Source organism: Phoenix dactylifera, chromosome 9 (genome assembly GCF_051530095.1).
Source record: "Phoenix dactylifera cultivar Ajwa chromosome 9, Ajwa_hap1_PhDact_Kaust_v1.1, whole genome shotgun sequence".
Lineage (NCBI taxonomy): Eukaryota > Viridiplantae > Streptophyta > Magnoliopsida > Arecales > Arecaceae > Phoenix > Phoenix dactylifera.
Genome location: NC_143198.1, coordinates 8965012 through 8980246, shown reverse-complemented (window position 1 = coordinate 8980246; position 15235 = coordinate 8965012). Strand labels below are relative to the sequence as shown.

The following is a 15235-nucleotide window of genomic DNA, read 5'->3' as shown; positions in this document are numbered from 1 at the left end:
GATCTGGGGCGTGACGACACAAATAAATGGAAAGAGTATGTGAGGACTTATGCGGATGTATATTTAGTCCCATATCGGTTATTTACTTGGTAGATCTTGGATACTTATACAGGATTAAGGAACCTAAATAATATATTCTGGCTAGCTTTCTTGGATTAGGTCCTGAGTTACTACAACATTAGAGGCTTTGAGGCTTTCAATATCTCAGTCTTGAATTCATGCTGATTGCATGGTTGTGAACCCTTGTTAAATATCAGATATATACTGCTGGACCAACAAGCCATAGAAAATTACATTCCAGACGAGAATTTTTTTTTATCATTATTTTATATTTTATATGAGAGTTCTTCCTCAGCAAATAGTTCCCTCATTTTAATGCCTAAGTGCTTGTCTGACTCCTAGAGAAGGGTTTGGAAACAAGATTTTTTTTTTAACATTGAATTTACATGGTATGCAAAGAAATAAACTATAAAGCGGTTTTTACTCATAAAAAAGAAAAAAATAATAAATAAATTTTAAAATAACCAGATTGCATATCAGAAATAATCCAATGTCACAGCCATCATAAACGTAAACTTAGGCCATCTTGGCAAGGCAATAAGTGGAAAAGAATTTATAGCCTCTAAAAACAAACACACAGCAATAGATGCCAAAAAATTTAGGCCAGCTCCTTCCTATTCCCCTCGCACTAGATGGGCATCTCATAACGGCAGAGTGGGCAAAGATAACTTCTCTCCAGCCACCGAGTGAGGCAGCCACCATGGAAGACATGCTTGCAAGGCATTCGAGTCACTTCCATCTCAAACTCAAACTCCTCCAAGCATATCGAGCACCCGTTCTCTTGAAACTTAGTTCCAACATCATTGTACTTCACCACCTCTAGCGCCTTGACGAAAGCCTCGTGGATACGTATCTCGACGTTTATCTCCAACTCTTCAACTCCAACAAGTAAGGCATCCAGGCTAACACCGAAAATGTATACGCTGAGTGTTGTCCGATTCCTGTTTACCTAAAAATATGCTAAACAGATCGTTGTTAGAACCGACAAACAAAGTTTAAATTAATTTTACTCTTACCTGTTCTACTCGAAGAATAGTGGTTGTAAGAGGTCGATCCACAGGGAGGCGATTGGAGTTGCTTAAAAATAAAAACATTCACTCGAATTTGAAATCGATTTTCGAATGATAAAAGAAAAACATTACTTTGAGGATGTTAAATGATTCTCTAGTCTACTAGAGAAGGTTTTCCATTTGAAAATAACGAAAAGATAAATACTTGGAATAGAAGAGCATTTATAAATTTAATAAAATATTTTACTATTCAAAGGAAAACTTTGGCATGAATTAAAATGGATGAAAATAGTGCTAAGAAGATTGAAACCTGGAACATAAATTGCATAAGTGAAAATTTTATATATTGCATGAAAGAAAAATTAAAAGATTGCATAAAAAAAAGAGAAATTGAACTAAACCTAGAACAAGGATTGCATGGAAGAAAATTAATTGATTTCATAAAAAAAATGATTACAAAAAGTAAAAAAGATTTGAAGATGAAGCCTAATGCTCCTGTCTTCTGCAAATAAAAAAAAATAAAATAAAAATGAGAAAATCCCTTCCTCTCCCACAGTGGGACTTCAACATAAACTACTCTTCTTCTTCTTTTTTCTTTCTTTCCAAGAACAAAGCACTCTGTTCTTGGTTCTTTTTCCTCCAACCGAGCTCACCTCCTAAGCTCCTCCCTCCTCTGTTCTTTCTTGAACCAGCCGACCTCCCTCTTTCCTCTGCCGATGGCCCCTCCCTTTATAGATTAACCCCCCTGGAGTTGGGATCTTTGCTGGGAGGAGGCGAATCGTCCGAGATCGCACGCGGAAGAGGAGATGCCACGAAAATCACTGGGGTGCTAGAAATGGAAGGGCTGCGTATCATCCGGGATGCTGGGGTTTCCTTCACGGACGCAGGATCGTTGCTCTTCCCTTCTTTGGGTGCCGGATTGGAAGCGGGAGGAGGACGAACGGCTGGACGTGAATGACGCTTCGAATCCGGAAGGCTAGCCGCGGGATCGACAGGATGGAAGAAGAAGGCAGATGCGATCAACGGGGCTTCACGAGCAGCTGGGATGGAGTGCTAATCCGGAAGCTTTGGAAGAGGAGGAGACGTGGATCCGGGTGCTGGGATCTGGATGATGGGTTTCCTTCTTTGGGTGCCGGATTAGGGCGTTCATGGCATGGGAGAGCTGGCAGCGACGGGAGAAGAGGAGGAAACGATCACGGCTTGCTTCTTCGGGCCATGCTGGGATCACGGGATGAGATGGGATTCGGAAGAGCTGGCACGGACGCTTGGATGCGGAGGAGCCAGAATGGGATGATGTGGGGTTCCTTCTGTGAGGTGGCTCCTTGATGGCTGCTAATTTGGGAGGCTGGAGTTCCGGATGGGGTGCTGGCAGTGACGTGCATGGGTCAAGTTGGTGCCATACCAGAATCAATGATACGCTGATGCGCGCGATTGGGAGCTGGAATCAAAGTTGGGCTGAGACAACGGTGGGATGGCAGCCGGTAGTGACTCAACTTCATCAGGATGATGGCCGTGGGAATTAAGAGAAGTCCGATGCAGTTGGGCTCGGTTGAACCTGGACATGGAATGTGGGATGCTTGCACAAATAAAACATTAATTAGTTAATTTTATTTTAAATGATTAGCTAAAATGCTAATTAAAATGGTCTGACGATTGCACTTTTGTGCTCTCATCACACCCCCCAACCAGCTTATTGCTAGTCTCTAGCAATTTAGTACGACAATGATAAAATGAGAGTGCAAAAGTTTTATTTATTATATATATATAAATATACATGAACTAAAATAAATACTCACTTTCGTAGAGCATTACGATTGCACTTAGCACGTGCAACAAACCGTTAAACCCCTAGGTTTCTCTAGTGGATGAGTGTTGTCTCGTGAGGGTTTGCAGTGAAGTTGCCCACAAACTTCAATCCCAAAATAAAATTTGTTTTATGAAATGAAAGTCTAATTTCAAGTACATAACTGATAAGAATTTCAAAAGCACACAAGGTTTTAATTACTAAGTAGCCCAAATTCTAGGTTAGTATGCAATTTAAGTTGAAGTCATTAAGTTTTCCGTTAGGGAGTTGTAAGATTTATTTATACTTGAGTGCTCAGTAAAGTTTGGACCATGCACAAGCTAAGGTTTTGGATCTCCAAAATATCGCTAATGCTATTAGTTTCCAAGAATTGGTCAGACAAGACCCATTTGCTGATTCAAAATCATCTTATCTGCAGGATTTTGAAAGCTGTGGATGTTTACTTTAATACCTCATGAGCTTTATATGTAATATTCCAGTTTACTCGAATTTTTTCAACGACGGCTTTCACACTATTGTCTTTCTTAAGGTCAATATACATATTTTTTTTCTTTTTTTTGCATGAAAGAGAAATGATAATGTATATATTGTGCAATTTTACTCCTGTGATGATTCCTCCATGTAGCGAGCAATTAGTCGACAATTCTCACACCAGTTGGCATGAGGTGTCGGGCATTAAGACTCCCCTACGGACCTATGCTTGGGTTCCTCATCACAAACCTGCTGACCTTTGACAATAGGTAGCCCTTTTCGATGTACCTGACTAAATCCACCAAATAAGAATTTTTTTTTTGGATCAGAAAAAGATGGTTCATCAGGATTCGAGGTTGCTACCATATTCTCAACACAATGTCGACCCTATATCTTAGAAAATACAGGCCAGATGTGTTGTGAAATTCAAAGCACTAATTAGCTTATAACTCACTAAAAGGAACTTAATAAAAAGAACTCACTTTGCACTACTTCCGACTAGTCATTGGGCTCTTAGATTTTATATACTTTGTGTGTTGTAAAGAAATTAGAATTTTTTTTTATTCCAAGAATTTTCACTAAAAATTTTTTTTTAATAAAATTCCAAATGCTTAAGAATACCCCCAAACCTAAATCTAATATTGTCCTCAATATTAAAGAAAATTTAAAGCAGTAAGAGGACAGAGGAGAAGTTACCTGATATAGGTGGGTAAATTGAAAATTGGGGCAAAATTCCCAAACCTGCATGTTAGTAATTTATTGATTTTTTTTAAATAGAAGATATTTACATGTTGGGTTGCCTCCCAAAGAGCGCTAAATTTTATGTCTTCAGCCAGACAATTCTAATTCATTCATGATAAACAGGATCGATCAGAAGTGTCTCCTCGACTTCTAGACTCAGATACTCAAGATATGGTTTTAAACGATGTCCATTAACTTGAAAGGACTTACCATCCTTGGTATTGCATATTATTACTGCACCATGCGGGTGCACTTTCTCTACTGTGTATGGGCCAGTTCAGCGAGATTTAAGTTTTCCAGAGAATAGATGTAATCGAGAATCATATAGAAGGACTTTTTGTCCTTGGTGAAATTCCTTACGAATGATCATTTTATCATGCATGACCTTCATGCGATCTTTGTACTTCGAGGCACACTCGTAGGCATCGTTTCTAATTTCTTCAAGCTCATCGAGTTGAAGCTTCCTATGTTCTTCCACTTTGTCAAGATCGAAATTTAAATTTTTAATCGCCCAATAGGCCTTGTGCTCTAACTCGACAGGTAAATAGCAGGCCTTGCCATAGACAGTTCTATATGGAGACATTCCAATTGGTGTTTTGTAAGCCGTTCGATATGCCCACAGTGCATCTGTTAGCCTAAGAGACCAATCCTTCCGACATGTATGAACAGTTTTTTCAAGGATGGTCTTGATCTCCCGATTGGAAATTTCGACTTGTCCACCTGTTTGTGGATGATATGGTATACTGACCTTGTGATTAATGTTGTACTTTCTCATAAGGGCTTTAAAAATTTTATTACAAAAATGTTTTCCCCCATTACTAATGATAGCACGAGGGGTGCCAAAACGAGCAAAGATAGATTCTTTAAGGAACTTGATCACCACTTTGTGATCATTGGTCTTACACGCGAAAGCCTCAATCCATTTTGATACATAGTCAACTGCCACAAGAATGTACTGATGCCCAAACGACATAGGAAAAGGACCCATAAAATCAATACCCCAAATATCGAAGATTCTATAATTAAGATAGGGTTTAGGGGCATCTCATTCTTTCTCGAAAGTTTTCCTAATCGTTGACATCGATCACAAGATTTACAATAGTCATGCGCATCTCGAAAAAGTGTGGGCCAATAAATCCGCACTGCAAAACTTTTACAGCAGTTTTCTTTCTACTAAAATGACCACCACAAGCATGGTCATGACAAAAGAAAAGGACATTTCTTTGATCGTGTTCAGGGATGCATCGTCTGATGATTTGATCAGGACAGTATTTGAACAAGTATGGTTCATCCCAAAAATACCATTTTACACGAGCTAGGAAGCGGAAATTTTCTTGTTTGGTCCATGAACTGGGCATTCGTTCAGTAACTAGATAGTTGACTACATCAGCATACCATGGAATATTGGTATGGAAAGTCATCATTAATTGTTCATCAGGAAAGGTCTCGGACACAGGCATGGATTCTCCAGATGATTCAACAATTAATCTGGACAAGTGGTCGGCTACAATATTTTCAAGTCCCTTTTTATCTCGTATTTCAAGATCAAATTCTTGAAGCAATAGGATCCAACGAATGAGTCTTGCCTTGGCATCCTTCTTTGTGAGAAGGTACTTAAGGGCGTTATGATCAAAATAAATAAAGACCTTGGATCCTATTAGATAGGGACGAAATTTATCAAGAGCAAAGATAACAGCCAACAACTCTTTTTCAGTGGTAGAATAGTTGAGTTGGGCATCATTCAGAGTTTTGCTCACATAATGAATCACATGGGGAAGCTTCCTCACTCGCTGACCTAGGACAGCACCTATGGCATAATCAGATGCATCACACATGATTTCAAATGGTAGATTCCAATCAGGGGACCTTATGATGGGTGCTAAGGTTAGTTCAGACTTTAGTCTTTCGAAAGCAGTTATACAAATTGGCGAAAAATTAAAAATAGTATCTTTCGCCAACAGATCGCATAAGGGTTTCGACAATTTACTGAAATCCTTGATAAAGCGGCGGTAAAAACCCGCATGCCCTAAAAAGGATCTGACTTCCCTAACAGTTTTGGAAGGTGGTAACTTGGCAATTAATTCTACTTTGACTTTATCCACCTCGATTCCCCTTTGTGACACAATGTGTCCCAAAACAATACCTGATTGGACCGTAAAATGACATTTTTCCAAGTTAAGAACTAAATTTTTCTCTTTACATCGTTCTACAACAAGGGTCAAGTGATGGAGGTATTCATTAAAATTAGATCCAAATACAGAAAAGTCATCTATAAAAACTTCTAAAAATTTCTCCAGCATGTCGGAGAAAATGCTCATCATACACCGCTGGAATGTAGCCGGTGCATTGCATAACCCAAAAGGTATGCGACGATAGGCAAAAGTGCCATAAGGACAGGTGAATGTGGTTTTCTCTTGATCCTCACGTGCAATTGGAACTTGGTTATATCCAGAATAACCATCAAGGAAACAGTAATGAGAGTGGCCAGCTAGACGTTCTAACATTTGGTCAATAAAGGGTAGTGGAAAGTGATCTTTCCTAGTCATGGCGTTCAGCTTTCTGTAGTCGATGCACACTCGCCATCCAGTTTGGATTCGAGTTGGGACTAACTCATTTTGGTCATTCTTGATCACAGTAATTTCAGATTTCTTGGGTACGACTTGAACTGGGCTCACCCATTGGCTATCAGAAATAGGATATATAATCCCTGCATCTAAGAGTTTAATGATTTTAGCTAGAACCACATCCTTCATGACTGGGTTAAGTCGCCTTTGTGGTTCTCTAGAGATTTTTGCATCCTCTTCTAGATGAATTTTATGTTGGACCACAGAAGGGCTAATCCCCTTAATATCAGCTATAGACCATCCGATCGCTTCTTGATTTTTCTGAAGGATATTTAACAACTTCTCTTCCTGTTCTTCAGTTAAATTTGATGCAATAATAACAGGTAAGGTGTTGTTGTCCCTTAGAAATGCATATTTTAGGTTTTCAGGCAGATCTTTAAGTTCAAGCTGGGGAGGTTTGACACTTGAAGGTACTAGCTGGGATTCAGGTATAGGTAATGATTCAAATTTAGTAGCCCATCTGCTAGTATCCATTACAGGAATGGAATCTAGCAATGCATTAACCTCCTGATTCGTCTCTCCTTCCTCACAATCTTGACTGAATTGGGCCAAACATTTTTCTAGTGGATCAGAATAACTTGATTCCTCGAAGGACTTGCTGATTATATTTTCAATCATGTGAATTTCTTCTGAATCATCCATCTCAGATGGTTGATTACTACTGTGAAAGACATTGAGTTGGACGGTCAAGTTTTCAAATACTAAGGTCATTATCCCATTTCGGCAACTGATCACAGTATTTGAAGTGGCCAAAAATGGTCTACCAAGGATTACCGGGATGTGACTACCTGAATTTTTCACTGGTTCAGTTTTGAGGACTACAAAATCCACAGGGTAGTAAAACTCATTTACCTTTACAATTACATCCTCTATAATTTCCTTAGGATACTTCACAGTTCTATCTACTAATGACAAAGTAATGTTTGTGGGCTTTAATTCCCCCAAACCTAGTTCGGTGTAGACAGAATAGGGTAATAGGTTTACACTTGCTCCTAAGTCTAATAGGGCTCTCCGAATGATGGTTTCTCCTATTTTAATTTCAACAGTGGGGCAACTAGGGTCCTTGTATTTTGGGGCAATCTATTGTTGAATAAGAGATGAGGCTTGTGCCGCCATCACAGCTTGCCTAGGAATACTGGTTTTTCTTTTCACCGTGGTTAAGTCTTTTAAGAATTTTGTATAGGAGGGGATCTGTCTGATGGCATCTAGGAAGGGTAAATTTATTTAGACATTTTTAAAGACTTCCATGATTTCATCGTACTGAGATTTTTTCTTTGAGTCTTGTAGTCTACTAGGAAAGGAAGCCTTGGGTGTGTACGTCTCTATTGGTTTCTCCTCTATTTCTTGTGTTCCCTGTTCTTGTGCCTTTTTCTGAGTAGGGTTCGGTTCATGCTTTTCTTCTTTTTCTTGTACAGAAAGTTGGACCGTATTGTCCACTTGCTTGTCAGACCGTAAAGTGGTAATTGCCTGGACTTCATGGGTAGGGTTTCCATTAGAATCAATCTGAAACTGGCCTCTCGGCCCTTGATTCTGTTGCCTACTAGGGTTAGGCACTAGCTGACTAGGTAGTTTACCTTTCTTTCTATCCCCTAGAGAGTTTGCTATTTGGCTTAGACTAACCTCAAGTTTTGCAATCGCTTGCGCATGGAATTGGTTAGTCTGGGTTTGAGCCATGTTGGTCTATTATTGATGTTGGATGAGGTCTTGTTGCTGCTTCATCATGTTAGCCATTATGGCTTCCAATGATGTAGTTTGCTGAGGGATAGGGGCACTATAAGTAGGAATAGGTGGAGCCAATGATTGGTTTATTTGTGAGGGACCTATCCTGAAAAAGTTCTTCTGAAAACCTGGTGGACCATCTTGATGCTGAAAAGGTTCATTTTGCTTGTATGAGAAATTTGGGTGGAACCTATTATCAGGGTGGTAGACCGAGCTGAATGAATTGGGAGTGGACTTCTTGAAGGCACTATATGAGTTTAGAGCATTTGCCTGCTCAGCCTTAATGTTGGGTAAACTAGGACAACACTCCATTAGATGCTCAGAACTGTTACACAAGATACATAAACTATGTGACTCGTGATCCACTTTCATGATGGGATTTAACTCTTTATATGACTCGAGCTAGTGGAAACAGTGAAAGCATCAAACTTTTTGCTTAAGTTGTTCATTCCAGTCACCAGATTGGACATGACATTTTTGAGTTCTGGGTCTGCTTTCATTTCATAATTACCTGATTTTCTAGATCCGAACTCATCTCTATTTACTTCCTCACCATAGCTACTCCAATTTTGGGCGTTCTCGGCTAAGTCAACAAGAAATTCATAGGCTTAATCCGGGGTTTGGTTCATGAACCTACCCTTGTGCATGGACTCAATCATGTTTCTATGTGCCGGAGTTAGTCCTTTATAAAAGAAGTGGACTAGATCAGCCTTATCAAGCCCATGGTGCGGGCACTTGACCAAAAGATCATGGAATCTTTTCCAAAGTTGGAAAAATTCCTCCTCAGATTTTTCTCTAAAAGTTCTGATGGCATCCTTAATTTTTTCAGTTTTTACCATGGGATAGAACTTAGCCATGAACTTTCTAGATAATTGTTCCCATGATGTGATGGAATTTGAAGCAAGGGAATACAGCCATGCAGCAGCACGATCCTCTAAAGTCATGGGAAACAACTTTAATTTAATACCCTCTTCATCTAAGTTTTGATTTCTAAATGTTTGACAGATTGTCAAAAATTTGTTTAGATGAAATAGGGTTGTTCAGTCTCGAACCCATAAAACTTGGGTAACATGTTTACTGTTGCAGCCCGAATCTCGAATTGGGCTGCATTATTAATTGGTAATACTATGCAAGTAGGGGGACTAGCGGATGCGGGTGCAAACAACTCATTCAAAGTTCTAATATGTTCACCCATTGTAGAGATCGACGATTGGTTTACAGTTCGCATGTTGTGATGAAAAGTTCTGTCAATCTCAGGATCAAATGGGGTTAACTTATCCCTTAATGACCTTCTACCATGCATACATTATCAACAATTCATTAGATTTGACTCCTAAAATGAACGAAATCCTAAAAAAAGAGAAGGGCTAGACACAGATGACCACAACCAACACTACACAACAATTTGACCCTATTAGTCTTAGAATTAAGTGAGGTTTAGTAGCTTCTTAAATCTAGTTGCACAGAGATTTATCAAGTTAAAAAGTTTCTGAAATTCTCTCTAGATTAGACAGCTCCTAATCTCCCTTTCAGATTAAGCTTGAGCTTACCAGTTAAGCGATCCAGTAACCAGTGACCAGAAAAGTTCCGAGGTGTGTGGTGGTGCCAGAAGGGATACACCGATACCATAATACCCGTAATAGTTCTCACTGTTGTAAAACTTTTCTAGACATCACCAATTACTAAATCCTCACTGGAGTGGCTTTCAGCCGCTTCTTTTCAAGAGCCTAATTGAGCTCGAAAATCCTAAGGCCAATGTTTAATTTGATTTTAATTTAATTTGGCTTAGGATATGGATGCTAGGTGGTGATTTTTGGGCTAAGGACAGGTAATGACTTTCCGACCTTATCTTTTTAATGGGTTTTGCCCTTAAATTCTTTTATGCAAATGCTTAATATTAAATGCAGCAAATATTCAATAATTTTTTTAAAGTTTATGCAATGTCATTAGGTTGTACTGATTAAATGAGCAAGCAATTTTTTTTTTAATTTACTATTTTTTAATTTTTTTTAATTTTTATATAGCAATAACTTGAATGTAAACTAAACACAATCCTTATGTGTCAATCAATCTCCGAATGCCCATTGAATAAGCTCTAGAAATTACGCCGTGAGGAGCCCCAATAGAGGTATGATAACCTCGGAGGATTTCACCCTATCAATTACTAGCAAAAATAATAATTTTTTTTTTATTTTTTTGATTTAATTAATTATTTTTTTAAATTTAAATTTCAAATTTCGAATCTTAGAATTCAAATTTTGAATTTAAAATTTTTTTGAATTTTAGAATTTTGGAATTTTTTTTTAAAATTTTTAATTTTTTTTTTGAATTTTAAATTTTGAATTTCAAATTTTAGAATTTAACAACTACGAAATTATTAACTAGAAATTATCAAAATAAGGAAAATTAATAAAAATAAAAATAAAAACTTACTACCGGAGTGCATTCACTTCGGGCATCCAAAATTCGATTTGATCTTCGTGATCGTTCTTGCTTCTCGATTTGCCTCCCCGGCAACGGCGCCAAATTCTGTTGTCCGATTTCTGTTTACCTAAAAATATGCTAAACAGATCGTTGTTAGAACCGACAAACAAAGTTTAAATTAATTTTACTCTTGCATGTTCTACTCGAAGAATAGTGGTTGTAAGAGGTCGATCCACAGGGAGGCGATTGGAGTTGTTTAAAAATAAAAATATTCACTCGGATTTGAAATCGATTTTCGAATGATAAAAGAAAAACATTACTTTGAGGATGTTAAATGATTCTCTAGTCTACCAGAGAAGGTTTTCCATTTGAAAATAACGAAAAGACAAATACTTGGAGTAGAAGAGCATTTATAAATTTAATAAAATATTTTACTATTCAAAGAAAAACTTTGGCATGAATTAAAATAGATGAAAATAGTGCTAAGAAGATTGAAATCTGGAACATAAATTGCATAAGAGAAAATTTTATATATTGCATGAAAGAAAAATTAAAAGATTGCATTAAAAAAAAAAGAGAAATTGAACTAAACCTAGAACAAGGATTGTATGGAAGAAAATTGATTGATTTCATAAAAAAAATGATTACAAAAAGTAAAAAAGATTTGAAGATGAAGCCTAATGCTCCTGTCTTCTGCAAATAAATAAAATAAAATAAAAATGAGAAAATCCCTTCCTCTCCCACGGTGGGACTTCAACATAAACTACTCTTCTTTTTTTTTTTTCTTTCTTTCCAAGGACAGAGCACTCTGTTCTTGATTCTTTTTCCTCCAACCGAGCTCACCTCCTAAGCTCCTCCCTCCTCTGTTCTTTCTTGAACCAGCCGACCTCCCTCTTTCCTCTGCCGATGGCCCCTCCCTTTATAGATTAACCCCCCTGGAGTTGGGATCTTTGCTGGGAGGAGGCGAATCGTCCGGGATCGCACGCGGAAGAGGAGATGCCACAAAAATCACTGGGGTGCTAGAAACGGAAGGGCTGCGTGTCATCCGGGATGCTGGGGTTTCCTTCACGGACGCAGGATCGTTGCTCTTCCCTTCTTTGGGTGCCGGATTGGAAGCGGGAGGAGGACGAACGGCTGGACGTGAATGACGCTTCGAATCCGGAAGGCTGGCCGCGGGATCGACAGGATGGAAGAAGAAGGCAGATGCGATCAACGGGGCTTCACGAGCAGCTGGGATGGAGTGCTAATCCGGAAGCTTTGGAAGAGGAGGAGACGTGGATCCGGGTGCTGGGATCTGGATGATGGGTTTCCTTCTTTGGGTGCCGGATTAGGGCGTTCACGGCATGGGAGAGCTGGCAGCGACGGGAGAAGAGGAGGAAACGATCACGGCTTGCTTCTTCGGGCCATGCTGGGATCACGGGATGAGATGGGATTCGGAAGAGCTGGCACGGACGCTTGAATGCGGAGGAGCCCGGACGGGATGATGTGGGGCTCCTTCTGTGAGGTGGCTCCTTGATGGCCGCTAATTTGGGAGGCTGGAGTTCCGGATGGGGTGCTGGCAGTGACGTGCATGGGTCAAGTTGGTGCCATACCAGAATCAATGATATGCTGATGCGCGCGATTGGGAGCTGGAATCAAAGTTGGGCTGAGACAACGGTGGGATGGCAGCCGGTAGTGACTCAACTTCATCAGGATGATGGCCGTGGGAATTAAGAGAAGTCCGATGCAGTTGGGCTCGGTTGAACCTGGACATGGAATGTGGGATGCTTGCACAAATAAAACATTAATTAGTTAATTTTATTCTAAATGATTAGCTAAAATGCTAATTAAAATGGTCTGACGATTGCACTTTTGTGCTCTCATCATTGAGCTTCTCCTGCCAGAAGCGCTGGGTGTCAAGATCGTTGTAGCGTGTATTGGAAAGGATTTCAGGAACCATATTATTGAGATATCGTGGATCCACCAGGTTGCGGAGATACGCGGAAAAATTGGTGGACTCGGAGGGGCGGGCCAAGCTTAGACCTCCATCACAGAACTCGTAGACGTGAAGGTGGATGCTCACAGGAGCCACAAACCTTGTCGATGCTTCCAAACCTCTCCCCTTGAGCCAAGCACTGACATACATGGTAGCGTCGCCAAAATTGAAAGCTGTGTTCATGACATCATTTGGGAGAGCCGATCGCTGTTGCTTTCTGTAAAATTCTCGTCGTCTCTTCCCGTTATGCAGCCGAGCAACGAAGCTTCCTACAGGAGAGGCGAGGAGTGCGGCCGGGATTATAAGTAGAGGTGTTGGGGTTCTTATTTTAGCGAATCCTAGCCTGATAGTGAATCCTGATCTGAATCGAAGCGGGATACGTCTCCTAGGCGGACTCCTCTGGTAGTTTAAATTCTAAAATAGTCCGAAACCCTTTGGAAGTTAATGAGATGCTAAAAAAATATTCTAGCATCTGGTCTTCGAAGACTATGATTGTTCCAACTAATTATCTTCACCGCAATTTATTATAGAAGAATGTGCTAATTTTCTTTCTTAGGAAATAAGGTGTCCGTCATATTGACATTAATATATTTGGAGGTTGTTCTCGAATTCATTTCAGAGCAGCAAACTTTACAATATCTTGTGCCGGGTTTATAATTTGAATATGAGATTGATGGGTCTATCAAATCCTCCAAAACTTGCATGGGTGCATGGGACTGTAGTTCTAAAGCTGCTTCCATAGTCATATTAGCCTCGGCTAAGTGTTTAGTGGAAAGTAAAGCTAGTGCAACGTTCGACACTTCTTATATCCGGTTCTTCCAATAATAGCATAAGTATTTATCCATATGCATGTTCCCATTTATCCATATATAGTATTAACACATTTATCCATGTAATAAATCATGCCCAAGTATTTCATATCATACTTAATTCAATATTAAATTTCATGCAGCATATATACAACGCTTAATTTAAACATAATAGAAATATATTAATTTCCAAATAATATATATCAGATCATGTTGTGATTAAATATACCAAGAGTAAAGGTAACTTACTAATTTTGCTCTAACTCTCTCAAAATCCACCAATTTGGAAAATCATCCAAAATTCTAAAATAATTAAATACTTTATTAAATTTATACATTGTTAACCACTTGAAATATCCTTGGGTAGAGTCTCGTCTAGGTCCAAACCACCGAAACTAATCTTTCATTCGGAGATCCCGATCATCCCTTGGATCAAAATATAAATTTCACCCAGAGGTGAGGTTCGCAATTACTTGAATGCAACGGATCCGGTCTCGATTAGTATTACCGTATCCTCAAGGGTTGGAACCACTTTTTGCGGATCAGTGGAATCTTTATGCTCAAAACTCTGATTCGAGTAGTCATTTATTTGGTACTTCCCAAGGAGCCGAATCTGCCATTCTAACCTTTCTTCTGGACCTAGATTTCCACCTGCAATGTTTTTATGTGCTAAAATATTTTTATGAAAAACTCCTAAATCTGCAAGAAAAAATATCATAAAATTAGCAAACTTTAGCTACAAAGAAATAACAGGGATGCTCACACATATTGGAAATACTATCATAAAACTATTGCTATTTTATTAAAATAGTTTATTTTTCTAGATCTACAAGGTGAATATTAGAAGAATTCAATATTAATGTTGGAAGATTTTGAGATAAGATATGGAGGACATAAATTGCAAGCATACACAAAATATGTGACCTTATTGTGAAGCTAAAAAAAACAAACTAAATTTTATTTTCAATTTTACCATGAAGAAAAGCTAATCATAAAATATCTAACTTTTTCTCCCTTCACCTTACTTTAGATGTGTCTGATTAGCCTACAACTACTAGAAGAAGACTCGATTAAAAGAGACTCTGATACATTTTATGAGCTCTGATCCATTTATAAATTAAAATGCTCTGATGCATAATCAACTCTCTGATAATAATCTTCTTAAACTTTGGCCAAACTGCTTAAGATTCATCAATTACTTGCCCTAATTACTGCCCTGATAGCATTACCATCAAATCTGAACCTTCTATTTAATTATTCTCTTTAACTCTTAATGCTTCATTAATGAACTAAAAGTAAAAAGATTTCTAACATCTCACCCTTTTGTTGATAACACAAAGGGGGAGAAGTAAAAGAATTTCAAAAAAGGGAAAGAGAAAAAGAATTAGAAGTAAGAGTAAAAGAATTTCAAAAGAGGGAGAAGTAAAAGAGTAAAAGAATTTCAAAAAAGAGGGAAGAAAAAAATAATTCGTTTTGAGAAATAGGGGTATCAAGAATTTTAAAAACCCCTGCTCAACTTAACCTCTTATAATAAAAAGGGGGAGAAGCATGATTACCTGATCATATTAGAAAGGAGGAGATTTTCTCATAAACATATA

The 15235-nt window shown here is 38.6% G+C and overlaps 1 protein-coding gene across 1 annotated transcript; it reads right to left on the bottom strand.

Moving 5' to 3' along the window:
• Positions 1–688: 688 nt before the first annotated feature.
• On the bottom strand, positions 689–13011 carry LOC120112568 (E3 ubiquitin-protein ligase RING1-like). Its single transcript, XM_039132150.3, has 2 exons — positions 12703–13011; positions 689–1009 (listed from the first exon to the last, which is right to left on the bottom strand). Exons 1-2 carry the CDS (start codon positions 13009–13011, stop codon positions 689–691), a joined length of 630 nt encoding a protein of 209 aa, XP_038988078.3.
• Positions 13012–15235: the final 2224 nt, after the last annotated feature.

What these genes read in the sequence shown, in the direction of transcription:
- LOC120112568 (XM_039132150.3), bottom strand. Translation starts at nt 13,011, where the DNA reads ATGAACACAGCTTTCAATTTTGGCGACGCTACCATGTATGTCAGTGCT. An exon ending in TCAATGATGAGAGCACAAAA is followed by an intron (nt 1,010 to 12,702) that starts GTGCAATCGTCA and finishes GCATATTTTTAG; the next exon opens with GTAAACAGGAATCGGACAAC.